The sequence below is a fragment of the Rhopalosiphum padi genome, chromosome 2, assembly GCF_020882245.1.
Source record: "Rhopalosiphum padi isolate XX-2018 chromosome 2, ASM2088224v1, whole genome shotgun sequence".
NCBI lineage: Eukaryota > Metazoa > Arthropoda > Insecta > Hemiptera > Aphididae > Rhopalosiphum > Rhopalosiphum padi.
In genome coordinates this window covers 63,844,018-63,871,451 of record NC_083598.1, presented here as the reverse complement: position 1 = coordinate 63,871,451, position 27,434 = coordinate 63,844,018, and the positions used below count along the sequence as shown (strand labels likewise).

The 27,434-nt window shown below is 26.4% G+C and overlaps 2 protein-coding genes across 5 annotated transcripts; one reads left to right on the top strand and one right to left on the bottom strand.

Annotated features, from left to right (window-relative positions):
• Positions 1–204: 204 nt before the first annotated feature.
• On the bottom strand, positions 205–25,703 carry LOC132919832 (sodium-independent sulfate anion transporter). 3 transcript variants are annotated; one of them, XM_060981712.1, is made up of 14 exons: positions 25,275–25,703; positions 25,124–25,203; positions 24,421–24,475; positions 15,072–15,301; positions 12,891–13,086; positions 5,881–6,101; positions 5,632–5,809; positions 4,928–5,092; positions 4,672–4,833; positions 4,464–4,604; positions 2,677–2,822; positions 2,361–2,534; positions 1,313–1,466; positions 205–1,050 (listed from the first exon to the last, which is right to left on the bottom strand). In XM_060981712.1, exons 4-14 carry the CDS (start codon positions 15,279–15,281, stop codon positions 950–952), a joined length of 1,848 nt encoding a protein of 615 aa, XP_060837695.1. In that variant the 5' UTR covers positions 15,282–15,301; positions 24,421–24,475; positions 25,124–25,203; positions 25,275–25,703; the 3' UTR covers positions 205–949. The 3 variants fall into 3 exon arrangements, with proteins under 3 accessions (XP_060837695.1, XP_060837694.1, XP_060837693.1); XM_060981711.1 differs by lacking the exon at positions 24,421–24,475; XM_060981710.1 differs by lacking the exons at positions 24,421–24,475; positions 25,124–25,203.
• LOC132919833 (cytochrome P450 6j1-like) lies at positions 9,573–12,865 on the top strand. 2 transcript variants are annotated; one of them, XM_060981713.1, is made up of 6 exons: positions 9,573–9,677; positions 10,655–11,187; positions 11,341–11,728; positions 11,984–12,211; positions 12,277–12,528; positions 12,590–12,865. In XM_060981713.1, exons 2-6 carry the CDS (start codon positions 10,660–10,662, stop codon positions 12,757–12,759), a joined length of 1,566 nt encoding a protein of 521 aa, XP_060837696.1. In that variant the 5' UTR covers positions 9,573–9,677; positions 10,655–10,659; the 3' UTR covers positions 12,760–12,865. The 2 variants fall into 2 exon arrangements, with proteins under 2 accessions (XP_060837696.1, XP_060837697.1); XM_060981714.1 differs by having other exon boundaries at positions 9,589–9,691.
• Positions 25,704–27,434: the final 1,731 nt, after the last annotated feature.

The following is a 27,434-nucleotide window of genomic DNA, read 5'->3' as shown; positions in this document are numbered from 1 at the left end:
TAATGTTATTATTTATCTTTAAAATAAAAATAACTGTAAGCAGTCCACACCATACATTCAAGTAAAATATTGTAATCAACTGTAAATATTTCAATCTTGTTTTTCATAACCTACTATTCGTTCTTTATGTTTAATAATTGTAGGCTAATAACCTAGATTGTTGAAGCCTTAACTTCAAATAAAAAAATAAAAATAATAGCTGCATTAAAAATATACCTATAATATTTATTTAATATGTTTGAATGATTGTAATACTTGCATCAATTATTCTGCATGTATTTAAAATACAAATTGTCAAATAAAATAAATTGTAAAACAACTTTTTCACATTTCACATAGGTAACACGAAAAAAAAATAAACTATTTTCTATTCAAAACTAATATACAAAAATATTGTGAAGTACAAACAATGTTAATAATTTTTAAACATAGATTATTCTTCAATTTAAGTTTAGATATTGGTTATGTAATCTACTTACAAAAACAATTGATTTGCAACATGGTTTAAAAATAAATTTTGAATTCAATTAAAAAATTTAACACGACATTTTTATTTACTTAATTAACTTAGAAAAATATTTATGACTCATTTATAAGCACATTGTCAAATAATCATACAAACTACAGAAGTAATACAACATACAAGTGTACTTGTGAATATTAGAAAAATATATAAATTACAATTATTAAAAATAGTAAAATATTATAAAAGATGATTCCTTAGTTTCTAACTTTTTATGGGTGAACAAAATTAGTATACATGAAAAAAATTTGTCATTATCAATGTTTGTATGGTCAATACAAATTTCACAAAAAATAAATATTTAAATTAGACCTATATAAATATGAGCAAAATGTACTCATAATTTATGATGATTATGTATAAATTAAATTATAGTAGATATTTATTCATCATATAGGAAAAAATTACAAAGAATAACTTGTGTGTTTAATGTTGTCTCCTGTTTAAAAGTGGCGTTTCATGTGACTGTTGAGATGTTGTATGTACTATGTCTTTTAATTCCGCTGAATTTCCAGAAAAGTTGATATCTAAAATAAACATATTTTAATTTTATTAAAGTGTCTAATGTTTTTAAATTAAATTTATATTTGTATAAATAATTTTTATAGTAGAAGTTTTTATTTTTTATTTACAATCAAATTAAATTATATTTTTGAAATCTGATTCCTTAAAAAACATGATATAGATAATTACTAATTAGTATTTTATATTGTTTTTAAACAGTACCTACTGGCTACTACTTAAACATAAATCAAATATTAAAATGTTATTATTTATTTTAGGTATTACCATTAAGGGTTTGTTCCAGTTCGTCATACGTGAAACAGTGAACAATTTCATCAACACATACACCCTGTAGAACGGCCAGAACACTTTTCCTTGGATTATAAAAACATAATGGCTGTTTTCGCCTTTTGAAGTCCATTATTAAGCCAGCGATGCCCTAGATGATTAAAAAAATAATTATTTATTTTATTTGTATTTAAGTATATAAGGTTTAAACGGGGCCAGACCCAATTATATAAATTAGATAATAATAACAACCATTCAAGAATAAAAAAAATGAAAAACAATGAAGTACAATTATTTAAAAATAATAAAAAATACTGATAGCTATGAAATTACCATTTAATTTAAATTAGTTGAAGTTTTATAATATGAATAAATCAATTTTTAGTTAATCTATGACTTCATTATTCTATTATGGAGGGTATTGATTGCATAATTAGTTGTTTTTGTGTCAATATAAAATTTATTTTTATATTTAGTATTATGAATAGATATATGAAAGGGAAAGCATCTTTAGCACTCAGGATAGATAGTCAATATTTATGACAAAAAGCTTTTACGTAATACGGAAAGTATAAATCTAATCGCAAACAATGTTTTTAATGTTTTAAACGTTTAAAGTTAAGAGCTGATAAAAGCGGAGAATATGAAATAAGAGGAAATGTAAAATTTTTTTTGAATTCTTTAAATTTGTATGTAAGATTCAATTTGCATGAATAACATATTATTATAAAAATATAAATACAAATATAACATAAAACAAAAAGCTATAAATGAAATTTATAACAAGTTTATCATTAAAGTCAGCACAATTTCAAAACCTTTAACTGATAATTTATTCTCTGTATATGTATATAATCAATTATAAAAATATTTTTAAAAGTACATTTAAATTAAGTACATAAAATTAATTATTTTTATAAATGAAATCAAAAAGTATATTTATTATTTAATATAGCACCAATTGACTATTTTGTAGTAAATATAATTTAATTATGAGAATGAAAATAATCAAAAATATACTGTATTACTTTATTTTTATCCTTACTTTAGCAGCTGTAAAATCTGCATCAAGTATATGTTTACAATCAACTACAACAGGAAGTTTAGACTGTCCCATTTTAACAGCAGCTCGATCTGTTTTGGCTCGCATAAAGTCTACAGCTGGAAAGTAAAGACTGTTCTCCGGAGTCACTAGTAAATAATCCAGGCCGGTTCTTAACTGCAATCATTAAAGATTCACAATTATTTACCACATATAATACATTTATATAGTTTTACACAGCAATAATAAGGAGAAAAACATATTTTTCATATAAAAATTAATGATATTTTAAAAAACTCCAAAATAATTCAAATCTTACCTTTTTCATTTCAATGTGCAAAAACGGTCTAGCCGACGGTATAAGTAAAAGCATGATATTTATGGCAACACCTACTAAAATTCCAAGTTCGACACCAATGCCCAGGCATAAAACAAATGTTGCAAACGTAGGTATCAAGTCTTTTCCTAAACATTATGAAATGGTGCATATCATATCATATTATCAAACATACATAGAACAGTGAACTCTTAACATTTAAATTACTTTAAAAAATATACATAAAATTTCATTGAATTATTGGGTACTTCATAAAAAATACAAATAAATGACAAATGTATAATTATAACACCAATTATTAGCAAGAGACATATATTTTATATATAGTTGACGATTAAACTTTAATTTTAAATTAAATTTACAGACACTGCTTTGACTATAAGTTTTAAATTAAAGTTTTTAAATATTTTTAATATAGATATATAACTTAATTTTATTGTTCATAAATACTATTAATATTTATTAGGCATTTATACTAAAATGCAAATAAACTTACTCAATTATCATGATATTATATTACATTATAATAAATATTGTGTCCCTCATTTTTTAAGGAGTTATAGATAGGCAATTTTATATAATTATTAATTATTATATACATACATACAATATAAAACTGAATATTTAACAATTTAAACTTTAAATACGTTTAAAAAATAATTTAAACGAGATTCTAGGTCATTGCCACTAACATTTTTTGCATAATTAAGGAATTATATGTGAAAAATATTATATTTAACATAAATCGTTTTGACGTAGTTATACAGATGAGAGGAATAGTTAATAGATGATATTATACATAAGAAAATGGACAATTATAAATAGTTTAAACAAATTAATGAGAAAATGAGTGCGACAACAAATAAAAATAAACAATGTGTCTAATAAAGAAACCAATATTTAAATTTATCGTTAGGAATAAAAATTTTTCTGTAATTCTGTACCATATATCGCGTGATTAAGTTTATTTTATTTGTATTCATAATTTATTAATTATTAGCCAATAATTATATTTTACGTAATATTATGACGTATAAAATATTAACGTTTAGTCATATATACATTAGATTTTAATGGCATAACAATGACGCCACATACAGGTAATTTTTTTAGAAATAATTGGAAAGATTGGAATTTGTTTGTTATTTCCCCATCAACACAATAGAAAAAAATCATCACCCTGTCATTAGGCGACCATCAGTCTTAAATCAAAAACATTTGAATTTACGATTAATATTTCTTTAAAAAATTATATCTTGATATTTTACGTTCTTGTAAGTCTAGTACCTACCAATATGTTTAATTTATAGAATAATGTAAAACTTAAACTTATATCTACCAATATAATATGGACTATATAGATACAAACTTTATTTTAAAATATCGTAAAAAATTAATTTTGATAATTAATATATTAATATATTCACCGTATAGTCACTTTTACATTGCTTAACACAAAAAAACACTGTTCAATTTATAATAAATAAAATAAATGAAACTGATCAAGAGTAATGTCAATTAAATATAGCCTATAGGAAACTATCGTCCAAGTGTTTAGTATTAATTTAAGTAGTAAGTATATGTAATTCTGAAATATTATTATATTAATTGCGCTATAGTTTTTTGTAAACAATATTATACTTTATTTGTATTTTTTGTTATACAAAAAAATATCTAGATACAACGAACGGTGGCCTGCAGGTAACAGAATGATAGATTGATAGATAATTATAGGTATACACTGAAAGGTTATTATAATCTCAACTTACGACTGGATTTCCACATAGGCTTAACGATCTCGTATTCGATCATGAAAATAACAGCACTAATGATGACTGCTGCTAGAGCTGCTTTGGGTATGAAGTAAAAGTACGGCGTCAATAAACTTAGTGACAAAATAATAAGTATACCTAAAATGTTCGAAGATGTTTTGTTAACAAATGATTTTTAAATAGTATTACATTATTAGCCTTTTACCCGTATACATTCCGCCCATAGGAGTCCGCACGCCACTTGCGTGATTCACTGCACTTCTTGAAAACGATCCAGTAACGGGCATCGACGAAACGAACGAACCCAGTAAATTGCAAACGCCCAAACAATAGAGTTCTTGTGTAGCGTCCACTGAGTTTCCGCTAGCTATTACAATTATTTTAAAATAAAAATATGTCTAGTAGATAATCGAAATTAGTTTCAGAGTATCTCTACTATTCACAAATATATAACTTTATACCAAATGCTTTGGCGATGGCGACATTTCCGAGAACAGCAATCACTGGCACTAATATAATGGAAGATCCGAGATCCCAACACATATTAATGAAGCTAACCGGTGTACCATTTATTTCTGTTCCAAACGGTGGAAATTTTAACGGTGGTAAGCCAGATCTTACTTTCCCTTTAAAATACAATCATAAATTTAAATACATTTTAATACAGACAAAAATAACTTATATCAAACACAATAGTACCTATTAAATATGTACCTACATTATACCTAATACTTGATTATGATTATAAACAGTTTTAACTTAAACAGTAAAACAATTATCATAAATGTTAAATAATGTACCTACATTGTTATATTTAATTCAAACAATTATATATGTTTAATGTTCAATCAATAATTGTTTCAAATAAATGTCTTCTCGTTTAATCTAAAAACCGTATATTCTTGAAAATGTTCATACGATGAATTATTATTTTTTTACTACTTTAAATTTTAATAATATAATACTAGTTTTAACTATAAAAGTAATCTATTTTAGTTATATTATAGAAAACGTTAATATATATTTTTACATTATGCATATCGATATTCAAAAAATGTCATAAAATAATACTCTATAAATTATAGTTTAATTATTATTAAAGAATATTTTGGTGGACTATATGTCTATATAATAGATAGTAAATTCATTAATATTTTTTACTTACCAATTAAAGTCACGTAAGGTTCTGAATTTGGCCTATAACACCAGTATGAAATGATTGAGCAAGCAACCACAATTAAAGCATTTCTAGATATGGAGAGTAGCCACAGCCCTTTCATAATTGTCCTTTGTTTGTTGGATGGCTTACCATTAGGTCCAAATAATTTAATATCTTTTACTTTCTAAAAATATAAAAACAATTATTATATTTGAAAAATGATTTTAACTTAGGAGCAGAGCGCAAGTTATTTACTCGGAGCATTAGTAGTATGATGATAGAAGTAACTCCTAGAATTGTATCATTGGCACGGTAATTACCAATATTCTGGTACACTTTCAGTAGACAATCTAAAAAGGTTGATGATTCAAACTTTAGGCCAAGAAGACCCTTTAATTGAGATACTGCTATGATAACAGAAGTAGCTGATGTAAAACCAACGGTCACCGGGATGGAAATGAAGTCAATTAATACACCTAGATTAAAATATTTATACTCGTATTTTTAAACAAAATATAACTACATTCAATAAGAAAGTATTTAAAAATATGTTTACAGTTTATCAAAATTTATAAAATTTATACACAACAAATCATAGTTATTAATTATATTTAAATATATATATAATATATTTTTTTTTATGATCATCTAGATTGTATATATTCTTAATTTAACAAACAACATTTTTATTTAAATTAAATTATTTATTTAATTTGAATTACCACTTATACATATTGAAGGAATATTGTGTGACAGAAATTAATAAAAATTAAATTAAATTGATTAAATAATAAACGTATTAAATACTAAATTTATATAAAATTATGATTAATATGGTTATAACTATATTATAGTTATGTGTTTTGTGCTCTTTTCAGTTATCCGCACAGTAGGGGCGGCGCTACACGGGTGGGGGGAAGTCCCGCTCCAACATTTGATTTTGCTCCTCCATTGCCCCCCTATAATTTAATGTTAAAATTATGCAAGTAAATAAAGAAATTGTAAATTATTATTAATAAAGAAAGCGGAGGAAATTTGAAGTTTTAATGAAGTACCTTAGTGATAATAATAAACTAGGTATATTTTTTGATTATTTATTTGGAAATATAACATATTATAACCAAAGCATTTTTAGTAATACTTTTCTGAAAATATTGTACCTAGGAAAAAAACAACAATGTACAAAATTAAAATGAATTTTACTTTAAAATTCCAAATATTAGTTGAAGTATAAAATATATACCTATTATAAGGCAATTATTAAGTTACTAAAGTAAATATTAATAAAAAATAAATCATAGATATCGAATAGTATTCTATATGAATACCTACAATAGACATTTCAATGAACATTCTTTCGTATATCTCCATGTTAATCGCTTGCGTCCTCTATGTTTCATTATATGTCATATGTGAATATCCTTTCCAACAAATTTTGAACACACCTATGTTTGAATTAATAATTTCCATATTTTCCGAAAAAAATTTCTGTAATGTATTTCGTTGAAACCGGGATCAAGATGTAACTGACGTTTAACGTTTTATACAAAATATAGTGAACCTATAAACTATTGATTCTAAAGTTTATATCCATAATATTATCATATCATCCAAAGTCGTAATTTAAATCTTGGTTCATCGCAGCCCACAGAGCCACAGGTATCATTGTATTAACAAACATAACTTTAAACTTACATATCTCGTATTACTTATTTATTATAATTTATAAGTATTAACATCACTTAATCAAAACCGTAAGTACAAAAATTATTATAAATGTAAATAGTTTATTTCAACAAACGTACTTTCAAATTTCTAAATATATTTAAAAATAATTATATTTATGACTGCAATATGACCTAAACTAACCTAACCGAGTAGCCATACATAAATGTCTCAACACACTAAGAGAAAAATTTCATTTAATTAATGAAAAACGCATATTAAATCGATGAAAAACTGGTATAATTTTGATCCAATGAAGTCAACTCATTATATTCAGGTCATTGATTTCATTTAACTAATGAAACTGATAATTCTTGAAAAATAATAAACTTTCCATTAAATTAACTATGACTATATACAATTTAAAGAAATTATTTCTTTCATATAGTAAGAAATCATATAATAGAAACAAATATTAATTGTAATAAGATTAATACTACCACCTTTAAAATATAACCTTAATATCTTTAAACTAAAGATTTAATGTACTAGATAAAAGTAAAATTTCCTTCAATATAATGGTTTTTTTTTTAAGAAAAAATTTAAAAAATTCAAACACCATGTTAATCAAAGCTTCGCCCAAATTCGCCGGAGTGGGATTCAATCTTGTTACTTGTACCTGCCTTTTCTTGGAATCCTAACGCTAACACCTATCGACTACAGTTTGAATTGATAACTGATGCCAAATCTTGAGCATTTAAGCCGTTAAATCTGAGTTGCTTTTTTATTTTACGTTAAACATTGTTTAGCTATGTGATTCATATAATTCATGTGTAATGAAACTTAGATATTAATTGTCTTTTTAATGTATTTACTATTTATCAACAATATCTGTTTATATTTTCATGTTTTTTATGTATTATATATTACCCTTAGCATAAAAAAATACAGAATATAGAATACACACTATTTTAATATACCAAATTTATTCAAAGAATTAAATATTAATGTTTATACCTGTTCTAAATAATTTCGATAAATACATTATAGTATCATATAAACACTATATTAGTTTGATAAAAAAAATTGGGGGGGGGGGGGAATTATAGAGTACTATAGTAGAGTCTAGGTACTCTTTTTAAAAATAGAACATAAGATTTAAATAGCTGCTTTCCGTTAATTTCAATCCTAAAAGAATATAGAATAAATAAATTTACTTAACCAATTTAGTTTAAAATGTTATAAGGTTATAGACACTTCTTATACAAATAAAAGCTATAATAGTTTACGCAGTAGTAATGTACGCGTTTGCTGCAATCTTACATATATGCCATAAAGCGACGCCAAAACTTGTCTACTATAATTGGCTGATATTTTTTTTATCTTAAACTATAAAAATATATTTTTGTCAATATAACGGAAAATGCTATTAATTCAATACCACTTTACAGTTGTTAAATTGAGAAATAACGAAATATTGATAATATTCCATTAACATTAAGATGTTTTCCTTAAAATTAATACTATTTTAGGAAACTTGAATTATGATATCCGATAACATTGATTATAGGAAAGGTAGCATTGATGTAAAGATTGATTGCAATGTACCCATTTAATGTAATAATCTATTGATTCTAAACCATTTTGTTAACAAATTAGGTACTATTATTCATTAATTCAACATCATAATTATGCGTAAAAATCAAGATATCTTTCATCATTTCTGTATCAGTTGAACATAAAATAAAATTCTTTATTTTAAAGAAAACTGAATAATAAAACCAATGGATTTGCTAAACTTTGATTGTATATTTTTATTCTTAAATTAAAGAAAATATCTTTGAATTGATTATGTTATCTTTTAAATGATGACATTTATCATACATTTTAAGAAAACAATAAAATAGTAAATCAATGGAATGAAATCATAGAAATTAAAACTGTATTTTGTCTGAGAGCAGAAAAAAATTTCGTCTGGTATCGCCCCCCTCCCCCTATAAAAAATAATATATGACACCGCCACTGCCGCATAGGTCAGCGTAGATTATCCGACAGTGTAGAAAAACGCCAGAATATGTGCTTATCATTCAAAATAATGTAACTACTTTCAATTAATACTTAAACCTTTTCGTTTATATATAAAAAAAAAATAACAAATCAATTTAATATTATACGTTTGATAATATGAAATGTTTATTATTAAGTATTATAAAGTATTATATAAATGAATAAAAAAAAAAAAAAAATGATTATGCAAGTAAATAGTAGTTAGATGTATAAACGTTAGATGTGTTACATACGTTAAGAACATACATGTTTGCGTTATATTCGAGTAGTTGTCAACTTCGTCTTCCGAAGATCAAAGAATTTTTCAATAATATAAAAAGGTAAAGTAAGTACAGTAAGTAAAGTTAAATACATCAATTATTAAGTTATAATTATACTTAGATATCAAACATTTAAAGCTTAATAACTTAATTTATTATAAAATATATATATTAGGTTTACCTAATTGTTTTATTATTATTATTATTATTTACAAAGTTATTAATAAAGATACATTTCTTGCATAATTTTTAAATATATTATCGACAATATATTAGATCTGAGGTTCTACAAAATAGCTGAACCGACCAGAAAAAATATTAATTGTATTATATAATTAAAATATAACACTTTTTTTTTCTTCTTCTTTATAAATCACTACATGGGGGCCGAATTATTTTCACATTTCTCAGCCCCCATGCAGCATCATTTATTGAAATGAAAGTATTATACAATTTATACAATTTGTAAAACTCTCAAGGGTTTGAGAACTACCTTCCTCAACGAACGCTGGTATTTATATGTAGAACACGGCCAAGAGGGCGGACAGGAAAATACAACTTAAATGGGGATACGCGGGACATGCCCTGCGTTATTCTCTTATAATATAATACCTATAGTTTAGGCCTACTTAACTACCTTAACTATCCACGAATACATATCGAATTTATTTTACTAATTTAAATTTTTAATCTAGTTACAAGTATTATTAATAGTTTTTGCATTTTACTGAAAACTACCTATTAAATACAAATTATTATTTTCTTAAGTTTTAATAACAAAAAAAAAATCATTTAAAGAAATATAACCAGTGTAACCACATATAATAATTTCCTGTAAAATAATTAGCATATTATTAAATTATTTGTTTAATGAATTTATTTATTTCTATAAAAATGTATGCACTACACATTCAAATTAATTAGGTAAACATTAAATTATATTATTATTATAATATATTATATAGTTATATTTATTTTTAACAATGAAAACAATATATTAATAATGTATAATAATGGTAATTTTTTTTTATTAACAGGAAAAATGGTTTTATTCGATTGTTTGCTATTAAACTTGATAGCTTATGCCGTCATAATTTCGACATCATTTTATTTCTACTTAAAATATCGTTATACATTTTGGCAACGTCAAGGATGCCCCGTTCCATTAAAACCTCACATTATATATGGTCATACTAAGGAGGTAACTAAAATGAAAACATGGGTAGGCGAACATTATGCCAGCATATATTTTAATACTAATGGTTACAAGTTCGCTGGTTTCTATCAGTTTCAAAAGCCGAAGCTAATGCTTCGAGATTTAAATATTATTAAAGACGTGTTTACAAAGGAATTTTCTACGTTTCCCAACCGTGGAATAGTATTTGATGATAAGCTAGAACCGCTTACTGGTAATTTATTAACACTGGAAGGCCACAAATGGAAAGTTTTAAGAAATAAATTAACACCAGCATTCACCATTGGAAAAATAAAAAACATGATTGATCTCATAGATGGTAGAGCTCAGGAAATGGTCAGAGTTCTAGAGGCATCAGCAATGATTGGTGAAAAAGTAAGACATTTTAATGTAACTCTATAATTTACATTTAAGCATATAACTAATCCGTAATAACATAATAAATTTAATGATTTTCAATCTATTTTGTTGTTAAGCTTTTAATTACAAGTTTTATAGTTTTAAAAATAAATTATCGTTTTATTTTAGGTAGAATTTAAGGAACTATTAGCTCGATTTTCAACCGATGTCATTAGTATTGTAGCATTTGGTTTTGAAACTAATTCATTGGCCAATCCTGATGCAGAATTTCGGAAAGTTGGTCGAATGCTATTTTCAACTAGTATAGAAAGTATCATAAGAAATGCGCTGAATGCGTTGGCCCCGAGTTTAATCGGATTACTAAAAGTACGAAGTATCAAAAAAGAATACGCCGATTTTTTCTATAATGTAGTGAATGATACAGTCAGATATAGAGAAGATAATGGTATACAACGAAATGACTTTCTAGACTTACTGTTGAAAATTAAAAGAGGCCAAAATTTAGCTTCTGAAGAAGAAAGTAAATTAGTAATTAACGAAAACGACGAAAAAGAAGGTACCTGCATATTTTTCAGTTTATCTAGTTGTGTAATTGAGAATTGGTTGTATAGTTAAACGTGTTTATAATTGTATTACAGCGGAGTTTTTTATCGTTATAAAGTGTTTATATATTTAAATATTTAAAATATATATTAAGTATATCATTTTTTTTTTTAGACAACCGGAGTTCAAATTTTGTCTATATTAGATATTTTTAAATATTAATCATAAATACTTGAAACCTAATATCATAGTATCTTTAATATTTCAGATTTTAAATTTACTATGGATGTGTTGGCGGCCCAATGTTTTGTATGGTTTATTGGAGGCTATGAAACTTCATCAATTACATTAACATTCACATTTTTTGAACTTGCACAGAATCCGGAAGTACAGATGAGAGCTCAAGATGAAATTGATTCAGTACTCATGAAACACAATGGGAAATTAACATATGAAATATTGCAAGAAATGACTTATTTAGATATGATTGTATCTGGTTAGTAGAAAAAGTAAATTACATAAATATTAAAATAAAACATTTTTTACAATTTCAATTTATAGAAGCCTTGCGAAAGTATCCACCAGTGCCTAATTTAACCAGGAAGACAGTGAAACCATATAAGTTTCCCAACTCAGATTTCACCCTAAATAAAGGATTGCAAGTGGTCATACCAGTATATGCCATCCATAACGATCCTAAATATTGGCCAGAACCAGAAAAATTCATTCCGGAAAGATTTACAGAGGATGAAAAACACAATAGACCCCAATACGCGTACTTACCATTTGGCGCTGGTCCTAGACTATGCATTGGTAAAGTATTGTTAAAAAATAATTGCGAAAAAAATTGAAAATATTTTATTAATTTGGTTAGGTATGCGTTTCGGAATGATGCAAATAAAAGTGGCGTTGTTTAGAATATTATCAACTTACAACATTTCACTGTCGAAAAGTATGAAATTGCCAATTAAACTGAATCCAAAAACTATACCAGCAAACCCTGATGGTGGTATGTTTCTTCATGTTACCAAGAGAAAAAACTAACAAGTAAACAGATTTTCCGCGTCAATTATAGGTATTATGATGATAATTTTACTGTTTGAATTAAAAGTATAAAATGTATATAAACAAACATAATTATTGTCCCGATTATTGTTTTAAATGAATATACATACCTAGTTTAAGTGATCCCATAATGAACTGTAAAATACCAGACAAAAAACATAATAATACTGCATAGTCGGCGTTTTTATTGACCACTTGTTGGTAAGTCATAAGTGACATTAATGCTGTAGGCCCAATGGTAATGTCCTTACAACTACCAAATACTGTATAAACAATGCATCCAGCAAACGCAGAATACAAACCATACTGTAAAAAAAATATACATGTACAATGAGATCAGTATATATTTTATTATTAACTCCTTATAATTATTGAAAAACTACTTTAACCAAAAAATGTTCACATAAGATTAAAATAAGCAATAATCAAAAATATTTATACTAATATCACCGTTGTAGGATTATTGAAAATCTAAAATATAACACTCAACTAAAGTACAAACCTGTAAATCAGTTGATAAGCAAATCAAGCACATATCATTAATTTTTACTAAAAATAAATTGTATTCAAACACTAAAATTTAAACATGTATATCTTGATTTCAAATATATTTTTGCTTACTATTTAATAGAAAAAAATTATAACAAAATGTAATTTGAACATTAAAAAGTAAAAATAAAAACATATAAATTGAAAGAAAACGTTGATACTTTACTAAATATTCAATATAATGATAAGTATTATTGTTTAATAGACAATAAACAATATAATCCACTAATCAGTCAGCTAATCTCATCACTGTTTTTTGTGTTATCTAAATAAAATATTATAGATACGTAAACAATTTATAATTGTTATCATAAATAGATATTTTATAAAACAACATTAATTTAATTTAAAAAAAACAATGAATGCCTGTTTGTGCACAATATGAGATTTATGACATACGTAAGTATATTAGCCCATTCTATAGCCTATAAGCTATAACTAACTAGATTAACCAAAAGTCCAAAACAAATGTAAATTATTAAAGATTATGAATTTAATATAGTAAAATGAATAAATCCACGTGTATGCAAAAACTTCAACGATTTCATGCATAACGCGATATTTTTATTTTTTATGCTGTAACTTCCGGAATAATTATCGTCAACATGTTACATGGACACATGGTATAGGTGGGTTAAGATAACCTAACCTACATTATATAATATTATTTGTATAGTATTTTTAATAATTTATTTTCTATCTATATTATATATGAGTTAGTTTTATTAAAAAATCCATTATTTTGGCTTCTATATCATTTTCGAAGTTGCTGTCATATGTAGGTGATTGTGATATGTTTAGGTCGTATCAGATTCTTTCATATTTCCGGCAACTGGTTAATGTATGAAATTATTAACTATATAATAAATATAATTTTTGTATTGATACATTAAAGCTAGGAGTTAATTACATGACATAGATATAAATTTAGTATGTCATTAAAAAAAAAAAATGAATATTTTATAGTACTTACATAGTTATTATTTATTTAGCACACTAGAAAAAGTGTTGTATTATATTTATATATGTATATATTGATTGAAAGTATGTATGCAAATAAAATTGTGCGTATGTATATTTAACATGTTTGGCAATTTTATTTACCAATATATGACTATTTTAAACATTATTATTTAACCGTACTCACCATTTAATAAGCTAAAAATATATGAAAAATATGTGTAAAAATATGAATATATTATAATTATACTTTAAATACACTCAAATATGCGCTGAAATGTGTCATAAAAAAACTAATTATAATCAAAATGTGTTCAGTTTTTAGTTTTCATTAAAAGAATATATAGGCAGCAATTGTTACTTGTACTTTTGAAATATAATACAAAAATAATTATGATAATATGTAAAATATTAAATAGGTATTTTATGATAGTAGAAATAATTATATATTTGTATAAAATAATCTTATGTTTTCTCAATGCGGTCAAAAAAAAGTTAAACCAAATAGGCACCTACATATTTTTGATAAAATTTAAATAACGAATGATCAAACGCTTTAAACGAATAGCACACATTCTCTCATAAACATTATCATTCTTAAGTTAAAACCATTTTCCACCGGCATAATCTAATGCTCTTATATCAGAAGGTATAGATACCTTCTATTGTTGTATAAATAGTACACTTCAATAGTTTCATTAATACTACTGTAATATTTTGAATTAACATGACCATTATACATTTTTAACTTAATCCGCATTATCAGTATAAGCTTGTCTCACCTGTGGTTCTAGACCTGCGAGTGTAGCGTACGCCAGCCCTTGAGGCATGACTGTTAGTCCAACAGTGACCCCGGCGATCAAGTCACTGACAGCTTGATCTGCATCGTACTTGGGTAGCCAAGAAATGATTGGAACACGTTTTTTGAACAACTTGCCAATAGATTGATACCGTTTTGGTCGGTACTTGGCTTCACCGCTGTACTCCGACATGGCGATTGTTGTCTAAATATCTGCAAAAAGAAAAATAATATTGTTCACCATGTATTACAATATACATATTTTTAAGATATAATATTGCAAATCAAATGTTTTTATTTTTGTCATTGTCCTCTATTTTGTTTAAAATGTGTAATATAATGAAAATTCATTAAGTATTAACATATTTATCAACAATTAAATTTAGATAGGTTTTTTATACTCGACAGTATTTCACAAACCATGATTATTATTTTATGCCTCGTTTAGGTTATCTTTTATACCTTTATATCATAATATAATCAAATACGAATGTGTTTCTAATAAGTGTTGTCATCAAAATATTACATGTGTTTTAAACTTCTATCGTATAAGAATTTATAATACACTTACCTACTACGTATACTATTGTACAGATTGTATATTATTGTCCAAATTATAAATATATATCATCGTTTAAGAATATATTTTATTTTTACCAGATCTCGTTAATCAGTATTATTAATATAGTAGGTATTGGACTACCTACATTTTAAAATATACTTAGAAGCTTAAAACTAAGACATTTTAGAAACTTAGATTATTATAACTAATAACGCTAATGTATTAAATGTTTATTTGCTTTAAAATATGAGATACATAATGAAGCTAATTCAACGATCAACATTGACTATGTGTGTGAATAAACATTTAAAAAAAATAATAAATTATTGTATTTATAAAAACAATTGCTTCCATAAAATCTAAAAATTACTTTTTTAAAGTAAGATCTTACCAACGGGCAGTGTCTATCGTTAAATGTACAGATGCGCTGTGTAAAACTTTTTATCTAATTTACTTAACCGATCAAATTGTTATTACTACACTATTGTTATAAAACCAATAGCCTTACTAATTACTCTACTCAAAGTTGCGAGTAATCTAAAAAAAACAAAATTAATAATTGATACATGATATCATTAAACCTCTTAAATAAATTTGACTGATAATAATCCTAAATTAAATTTGAAAATTATAGATTTATGGTATAGAATCTGTTATAGTTTATCTGATAATAGCTATTAGCTAGACCAGCGGTTCCCAAACTGTGCTCCGCAATGGCTTACCAAGGGCTCCGTTCATAATACCACAAAAAATTTACACAGAACACAGGCAGATAAAAATTATCGCTTAATATTTTTTAGAAGCTCCACGAGAAACTTCTACTTAAAAAAGGCTCCGAGGCCAAGAAAGTTTGGGAACCACTGGTTTATCAAATCAAAGGACTAAATCTGATCTACAACTAATCTTTTTTTTATAGATCTACTGTATATCGTATTTTTAAACCAGTAAGTTCTGATATGTTTTCTAAAAAACGCGATGCAATAATTGATTAACTAAATATAGACAACAAAAATGTGAAACTATTTTGTCAACGTCGAACCTATCGTATAAATCGGTGTACATAATACACCATATTGATATATGTATAAGTATCTGTCTTCTGTATAAATGCTAATAATGAATGATCAAATCCACACTTTGTATAGAACACACTGTGAATAACTTGTTGCCATTCAATATTACCTACATATTTGTATAGTATAAGATATTCTATCTCGCCATGTGAGTATTGTTATATGTACTCCGACCTTGCTTTATTGTAAAAACAAAAACAAAACTCACAACATTAATAAACGATGTTGATGGCATATATAAAAAACATCGATCGAGATAACAAATCAATGATCGGTTACACGTACAGAAACATCGTTGTGAAATCGATATAGGTACCACAGTGGTCCTGAAACCACACTACCACAGAAGAAATTGTGACATTGCGTGTATTCTTGATGTTAGTACATCGTTATATGGTTGGTATTCAGACCTCAAGGTTCCAAAATAACTTAAGAGTATGTTAACTTGTATGGTTTTTTGTATATTGTTATATTGGTCAATACGGCAATAACTAACTGTATCTCTAAAACAAAGCATTACTCAGTTTCGACATCCACAGGACCATTGAACCATTCCATTATATAATAACTGTTGTATAGTCAGTATTTTATACTTTATAATCCAAGGCGAGACGTATGTAATTAATTTAGACAAAATGTGATTTATTTTTAGATCTTAAGCGGAGCGTGCAATATATTGGTTTTAAAGTATTTGTTTTTATGTGTTAGTGGATAATAACATATTATTTTGTTTAGTTATAGGATGTGTTACATACAAATTTCAATGAACATTACTATAAATTATGCATTTTTCACAATGACACATGGAATAAGTAATATTTTCTTGGACTTTCGATAAAATTTGTGGTACAATATTAAAAAAATATAATCACATTGAATTTTTTCTTAATTATTTTTGGTTAAATAGAGATATTTTTATTTAATAAACTACAATTTTTTTTAAAAAATATTTTCATATTTTAATTATTCTTGCTGTAATAATATACAATATATTTTAATTAAATAAAACAAAATAAATGTAAATAATGCATTAAATGCTATGATGATCAATTATTATCGTTCAATTGTTATTCATATTCTGTTTGAACATAAAAATATAAGCATAACAATTATAACTAATTATATTACAATAATTGTAATTAGGTTTTTATTTTCCAAGCTGATTACTATAAGTGTATAAAAATACAATTTATTAGTATTTTTTTTTTTATATAATATATTATAGGACGTTATTTAAGCAATTATCATTAAGCATTATATCACATGTTTGTAATTACTATTTAGGGATTTGCATAATAGATATAATCACGTGCATTTAACTTTAAAGTGAAATATAATATTTTTATCAAAATAAAATGCATAATCAATGTTCATAAGAATACAATTTTAAATTTAATCAAGAATGAGGAATATCAATGAATATTTTCTTTAACCATATTCACTTCAATACGATGGTTAAATAAAAATTGTCAAATTTACTTATTTTATGATTATACACTTATATAGATTGTACATAATCATAAACAATTATAAAAAATATATAGAATTTAAATTGAATTAAAATATTACTAGCAATATGTAAAATATTAAACTTTTATTGAATATCTTAATTAAAATAGGTACTTATAGACTATAAATATTACTAATATTAGTGTGGTGCATTTTTAAACATGCGACTCTTATACTTCAAGTGATGCTGACAATAAATGTTTGCTTTTGAAAGTTCTACACTGCTACGCAAACAATGTATGGTGAGCTATTTAAATGCTATGCTAATAATAATTTAAAGCTGTGATAGATTCATTTACAATTTAACGCACAAGCAATACTTAAGGTTAATCATTGCTATATGATTTAGTTTATATAACAATTTAAATTAATACGAAAGCTTTACTGACCAAGTTGTAAATTCTAACACGTAAATAATACTTGAAAGTTAAAACATTTGAACTTTAAACGTTTGATCAACATAAACTTTTTTAAGTCAAGTGATTTTAATTTATTTTTGATATTAAATAATTCAAAATGAAATAGTTCCCATGCGATTTATTTAAAAATAATAATAATATTACTTATTTATATTACTTTGACTGATAAATTATTAGAACTATGATGTTTAATATAACAATATAGAATTTAATATGTGTTATTATGTTAATGTATTCAATAAAATTAAAGAATACAATTTATATTCTACAGATATTATAAATATTATAATAGCTGTTGGTGTTTATGTATATTATAAATTAAATAGTTATTAAATATTGAAACATTTTGTGATAAAATAAAATACAAATGTATTTCTCCATAATCAAAAATAATTTATTTCATTATTAAAACTGAACGAGCGTATTGAATATTATACTATGTGTATACACAGACGTACATAAACAAATGTTTTTAACACTGTTAAATATTGGCAATAAATAATGAAACTTTAAGCAGATTTAAATTTTATAGTAAATAATAATACCTATCCTTGATAATGACATTTTTAATTTAAAAAATGTTTAATAAATATTTTTACAAACAGACGTCCTTGAAAAGTGTATCTTACTTTTTTGGCTATTGAAGTAACGTAGTACTGTAAAAACTGTCTAAATGATCGAGTGTAAGATATAGAGAAAGCTCAAATATTTTATAAACGTGTTTTAAGACCATAATACAATTAGCAAAATCTTATTTGTTTGATTCTCTGTTAATACATGGTAAACAATAGAATATTATAATTTATGATAAATGCTGAAATAATTTTATTGAATTCCTAAAACTAGTAGTACCCGTTAAGTATATAGAAGGTTACTTAAAATATGATATTTAGTGTTTATTAGAAGTCGTGAAAAATGTGTCCACGAAGTACTAAAAATACGATAAGGATAATTCTTTGTATCTATATTAAATAAACACCTGAAGCTAAAAAAAAATATTATTAATAAAATATTTTTCAGATGTATAATTTTAAAATTACTGTATTAAGTATAAAAGTGATCGTACTCTGATGATTAAAATTCTTTTAATATAAGAATGCATTAATGAATATTAAACATATTGGTTTAATAATGGAATATAAATATAATGTAGTATTTTATCTGGATACAAGCATAATTGTTATATAATAGCAGGTTCTTAGACTTACGACTTCCGAGTCTTACCTATCTTATGTGAAAAAACTAATGATAAAATATTATTGTATAGGTAGTAACATATTACCTGCATAGTATCACATCCTTGAGACCCAAGATTAATTAATATTGATTGGAAAAAATATATATTTTAAGTTGTAACAATGTATTATATTTGATAACATTTTGTTTTATACCTACAACCACAAGCTCTTAATATTTATATTAGGTATCTATACTAAACAAATTTGTCTATCTTTTGAATTTTTGGAATATTTTGAATAATTTGTCACTATAAACAACCGCAAACAAAGTTTGTCTACATATTATGATTTATAATTAATTTTAACTAGAAATATTGTAATTTATAATTGTATTTCTAATTTAGTGTCGACATTGAATAATGCATATGTATTATGCACACTAGCCAATAAAAAAAAATTCTAGTATAAATTAGTAAGAATTTCATAAGCATTAAAAAATATAAATATTTACAATACAACAACAAACAAAAAAAACTCTTACAGCAAATTATAAACTATCATGATTTACAATTTTACCTACCTAAAACTAAAATACTAATTTTAATAAATTATATTTTATTATGTATGAAATGATAAAAATGTAAAAATCAGCACCATATTATAAAAATATAAATTTTAAATTTATATTTTATCTCTATAAACATGACTTATAAATAAAATATAATATACAACAAAAAAACATCCATTATTTTTTAATCGAACGTAAATTACTTAAAAGCATGTTTACTCGTAAAACTCATACTAAAATCATGATATTTGATGAAAACAGACAGGTTACTAAATTAATTTACCATCATACCCACACACCATGATAAATATAAATTAGAAATTAAAAACTATGGTGATCAGTTGTTTTAAGCAGTGACATATCATCTATTTATTTATTAATTACAAGAATTTTCTGGCGAATAAAAATTTTAAGCAAAATATAAACACCTAAGTCAGATTTTTTAAATCTCTCAACTATAACTGGTATAAGTATATGAAAACACTGTGGGAGTTACTCGGCTATACCTATAGTAGGTGTTGACTGTATCTCACATATGAGTAGGTCAGAATAATAGGAGTATTAAATGTTAATTATATTAAAAATATTTTATTATACATTTAAATTTCTATTAGTAATCCAGTAGTTTGAACTAATTTTTGCCTACAACAAACAAATCGCTTACATTATAATAATTATGACAACTATATTTATATTTTATATTATTTCATAATATATTACTATAGCCTTATACGTATAACTCGTATAACTATAGTTTAAAATAAAATATTTTTAAAATGTAATTGCTGCTGTACATACTCAATAATAATAAGTAAAAATAAAAAAAAGATTATGCCTATATAGGTTAGGTTCAAATTGAGAAAGTAACAACTTATGAAAAGCTTTGAAATAAATTTTCAAGCATTTCCACCCAGCAAATAATTTTTAATCGATATTTATAATAAAAATAAATAAATAAATAAAAAAAAAATTTTTAATTTAACATCCCTGTATATAGCTTAAAAAATTGTATTGTAAACATACAACAATAATATAAACATTTGGTGACATCTTCAAGTATCTACGGTTAGCGTTTTTCTTTAATTTTTTTTTTTTTGTTTTTCCTGATTATAAATATTACATGAAATTTTTAATTTAACCTATCTATAGTACATACTACTAACTAGATCAAATAAAACCACCCGCGAAGGTGAAAATCGAAGCATTTTATCAACTACTTGTCGTGTACACGTACACACAAAAAAAACACACATCATTGTAAAATTAATGTATCCATCGCTCCGTTTAGAATCCCAAATTATACCTAATATATGTCGCGTATAATATGCGCATAATAATACGTGTTTAATATCCTGTGTCAGCGGTTCTCAAACTGTGGTACGCGAAACATTACTCGGTGGCCGTTTTTGGATAATATACCCATTCAGTTATTTAATTCATAACTTATTTTAAAAAACTAATGAATAAAAAATAATTATACTTTAGTTGAAGTATTTTACTGCTTTATTATTAAAAAAAAAAATTGTATACTATACAATTTAGATTTTGGATCGTTCTATTTTTAGTTATTAGTGGTATGTAAAACAAAAAGTTTGAGAACCGCTGTCCTATGTATTTTGGAGCATTTAAAAATTAGTCTCCCGAGAATATTTTTGGGGTGAGGGGGGAAATACATTTAAATAAAATATAATGTACTTGTAAAATTTAATTATTTACATATTTTAACGTAACAAAGATAAACAAAAAAGACTTAACATTAATCTAAGCATTTCAATGATTAGAATTTTTTTCTTCAAAAAAATGTTATGTTTGGTTGTATTTTAAAAATATGTTATATAGGTTAGTGTATACGATAATTTATAATCTTAATACTCATACCAATATTTTATATTATATATATATTTATTAAATATTAGTAATCTTTAATTTTTTAAAACATAGGTCAAAGACCGATAAATTTGATACAAAATTTCCTATAAAAATTCAAATAATGTAATATTAGAACGACGTAAACATAAATATAGTAGGTACCCGAAACGCCAACAAAACCGGTCGTTTTTAATTTCTATGTTTTGCGTATGTAGACAAGTTAAAACAAGTTATAATGACTGTTAGCAATAGTTAAAAATTAATTTATTATTTCATTGATTTTACTATAGGTAGTAGGTACCTATATTTTATATATTTTATACATCGGGGAAGTAATTCTCACCTAGTTCCCCTTAATGAAACGGCTTAAATCGAAAAAAAAGATATATTAAATAAATTTCTAATACTTTGATATTATATGCAATAGAGTAAATCTTATAAAATCACCGAAGTCCGAAAGTAACAATCAAAATATGACCGCGTGCGTACAATTCTTATTCTTATGTTTACAATTATTAAAGTATTTTTAATGATATTAAATAAAATACAATGTATTATATGTAAATGGTAGATACAACAATGAAAATGTTTTTAATAATACATTAATATGTAGTGAATGAGGTTATTTGTAAAAAAAAAATACTACTTCTTATATAAATAGCTGTGTATTATACACATGCATTTAAAAATATAAAATTTTAATCGTAACAAATAATAATACATATATTGTTTACCAATTATTAATTAGTATTTATTTTATACATTAATACCGGTCAAGATAATTTAGTTAGCAATCAATTTATTCATTTTACAGTAAAAATTAGGTTTTTTTTAACTAACTACAATATGCATATAATTAAAAAAAAACTGAATCAGTAATCGATAACTATAATGATATATTTATAACTATAATACAATATATTATTTATAAGTACATAAATTCGCCTATTTATGTGGTATATTTTAGTAAAGTTTATGAACTACTTTTTGCTCGATCTTTCTATATCTATTATGTGTGGAGCAACTATATATGAGTAGTAAGAACATTTTTGGAAGGCAACTCGTAAATAATTATAAATTACATGATCATCAAATGAAACAAGTGTAAATTAACTTTTTTATTTACCATAAGGATGGGAGACAATTCATATATTTTAGGGAGGTAACTATATAGTATATTATATACCATGTAAAACTTAATATACGCAGTATTTCCTTTAATAAGAGTATAACAAATTAATGTATACTCTAAAAAAACAACTATTTTCTTTTTGATTTTTACTAAATTCAACTACCTACCTACCTTCTTTTGTATTATGTTACCTACTTTATTGTTCTACACTTTTACTTTAATCAATTGTAGTACACTAGCGGTTCTCAACCTCCGGTCGCGACCCAAATTAAGTGACAATCTGTATGGTTGGAGTTTTGAGTTTACAATAAAATAAAACAATATTTTGAAAATATTTGTAGAATTTATAATCAATAATCATCATACCTACTCGTGAAAATATTTTTTCCGATTTCTTAGTTTAAATTGCACGATTGCGTTCAAAAGAAATAAAAATTACTGGTGCATAAAGACGTTTTGAGATGTGAAACAAATAAATTATAGGTATAGCATGCATTATAATAGTGCACGTGAGTATGGACAATTTAGACGGGTTAACGGATTATAAATTGTCGCGATTGTTAGATAGTACATCGGAGTTTTATTTTATAAGACTTGTAAAACATTTTACAAATTATTTTAACTACCTTCTGTTCTTTCTGTTGTTTTTAAAATCAAATACTTTTCAAAATTCTAAAGAAATATTTGTTACATTTCAGATTGTTTTTTAATATCATTATTCATTACCTATATAAATTTATTTATTATTCTATAAACATTTAATTTATATTTCATTAACGACTGTGCATTGTTTAATTAATACTTAAGTATTTTGGAATCAAAATGTAACAAATGTTTATTTATTTTAATATTTCAGTAAGAAATGAATACCTAGTAGGTAGTACCTACAAAGTTTAATGATACTTAAATATTACATTATACACATTACTTAAGACTTAAAATCATTAATTACCAATTACAAAATTAATTTGTAACCCACTTGTACAATTAAAAAAGTATTTGAAGCGTATTTAAATACATACCAAGTATTTGCCCTTGTATTTGTATTTGTTCTTTAATACTTTATCCGGGCTTTATCTTAAAAATAAATTGAAATGTATTTTAATTAATTTCTCAGTGGACGTATTTGCATCTGTATTTAAATACAGTTTTAAAAGTACTTTTTACAAGATTGGATATTACAATATTTTATATTTTTAAATCTCCCAACGGTTCGCCTGGTTATCAAATACACGTGTGTACTTGCGCGCGCCGTCGCCGCCGTCGCCACCAACCGGCATTTTCGCCGGCGCGTCCGCGCGCGCAAAAATTACTATATACGGACGTTGTCAGACAACCGCGTCTCCGCAATACTCAGATAATCCGGTTCCTGTATCCTCATATCAATCCTTATGAGCAAATATAACAATAACAACAACGACGACGACGACATGCCGTCATAGAACGATGGTTCTAATATTGAATGAATACCAAAAACCGTACAATTTAAAAATTCCTCGCATTTCCTTAAAATTTAAATAGAGCATGGCGGTAATACTTTGCCCGGTTTTCGACGAGCAACACGAATCGCTCAGAAACCAGGAAATTTTCAGGGCCCGTCCATGCATATTATGACGACGTAATGTATACACAGCAAATGCAAAACGAGAAAACAAAATGTTTATAAATTTCGCTTAATTCGTCGTTGATAAAAAAAAAAAATAAATAAACGTCACGTCTACGTACCAGGTAAATATTTTGTCGGCGGGCCGCCGTTTGGTGACCCCTAGTACGTTAAGGCGGACAATATGCGTGTACTCAAATACCTCAAAAATGATCAAAAGTTATATTCGACATCGACGATGCACTTGGCGCGCGCGCCTGTTAAGAGACTCACCTCTGACGACGACGACGACGACGATAGGACAACGGCGGCGACAACACCGTCTACACACAGCTGCGGCGGAGGACTGCAACGGTAGAACGGTACACGCGCACACACACACACACACACACACACACACACACACACGCGCGCGTGCACGCGGAACGGTCGAGCGCTCCACTCGGCGGGATTCTAGGCGGCCCACACTGGCATCGCCGTCACCAGCAGCAAAGTCCCCGCGACCTGCGACCGGGAAGAGCCGAGAAAACCGACGGAACGCGCGCGCGGAGGAATCGATTCGAATGGCGGCGGCAATCGACGCGGATACAATAATATTATTATGATCGCGACCACCGTACAACACACGACGACGCTGTGTATGACCCGCGATCACGTGCGTACTCGTACGACGCTGCGACACGACTGCCGACTGATCTGAGATTCTGATCGTCGCCGGTACCATACGACCGCGCGCCGTGACCACAATACAATATTTTACGATACACGGCCGATCCGCGTAGTCGTCCTGCACGCCGCCGCCGCCGCCGCGAGAACGACAACGACAATATCATTTTATTAATAAAATATAAAATGTTAAAGAGAAGACATTTTTACTAAAATAATAATATTATTATTATTACGATCGTTGTTGCGGTACGACGAGTCGACGACGTGTCTCGTACTCTCGTCGTTGCCGTCGTCCACCGTCCGTGTATATTATTATTTTGTCACGTTTAGGTATGATAATATGCCGCTCCGCGCGAGGCGGTGTGTCGTTCCGCGCCGGGTGTCCATAGGGTATAATAATAATATTATTTTGCTACTGCGCAATGCACGTCACCCGCCACGGTTCCTCCGCAGCGCTACTGCATGGAGGACGCAAACGTTGTGTTAGGCGCTGCAAATATTATTACCGAGTGTAGGTACTGCAGGTATAACATTACTATGTGTAATACGAACAATAACGTTGTGCGGCAGGTATTATTAATGTGTTACGGCCTTATGGGATGGACGCCACTGCCACCGAGCCAAACGAGTGGCGAGATATAATATATTTTTTTTTCAGCCTGTTAAACTTCGTCCACGTGGGCCCGTATAGGTATAAATACAGTATTATATAATGTGAGTAATTTTCTAAATCATGCAGATCTTTTTTTTTCATGTAGGCAGGTACACGCAGTAATATGTTTCAAGAAAATATTGTATTATATGCTGTCCAAATTTGTTGTTTTATTTTCAAGAGACTAATATATTTGTTGGATAATGTAGCTACCATTTGGCACAAGTGCTGTATCTTGGGTGTTTGGTATATTACTCGTATGTTATACTGTGGAGAGATTGCCAGACTGCCAGAGTATTGGTGGCATTCTATGAATAATATGTTTGACTGAGAGTACTGATTTACAAGTGATTCACGAATTGGTTGGTTATATTTTGCCAATATGATAATAATATGTACGATTACAGTTTTCCATTTCGGTAAAACGGGTTAGGAATTCGTGAAAGTGAACTTGTTTCCGTGTTTTGTTCACCGACAGCTGTTTAAACGGCACGATTATTCACTCCGAGGCCGAATTTAACGTATAGGTGAGAAAAGGACATTTAGCTCCCAATGATATATTATTATTTAAAGGTGTTTCATTGTTGAAATCAGTTAGGTAATAGGTATATTGTTTGTATATAACCATATAGGACATTATTTTACAAAATAATATAATTGTAAATTTGTAAGAACATTTTTATAAATTTTAACTTATTTACTTGGTAGTGTTAGAGCATTTATCCATCTAGGAATGAGAAATAGAGAGATTGGTCGAAAAGGAATACTAAAATTAATTTAATATGAAAGGATTGATTAACCGAAATTAAGTTATTAGTTTATTACATTTATTGAATATTTGTATATCTATATAATTTGTACTTTTTTTAGTTGTACAGCAAAATAAGATATTTTAGACTTAAGTTATAATGCTTAAAAAAATATTAAGTTAATAATTATTATCTCTATTATTAGGGATGGCAACTGGCAAGAATATATTGGTCTATATATAATACGTATAGCTTTATTTCGAAGTATACACTATTTGTTTTATACTCATACGAGTCCTACTACGTTTATAAAATTGCGTGAAAACGTTACAAAATCAAGATAAGTATCGGTTCCGACCTACA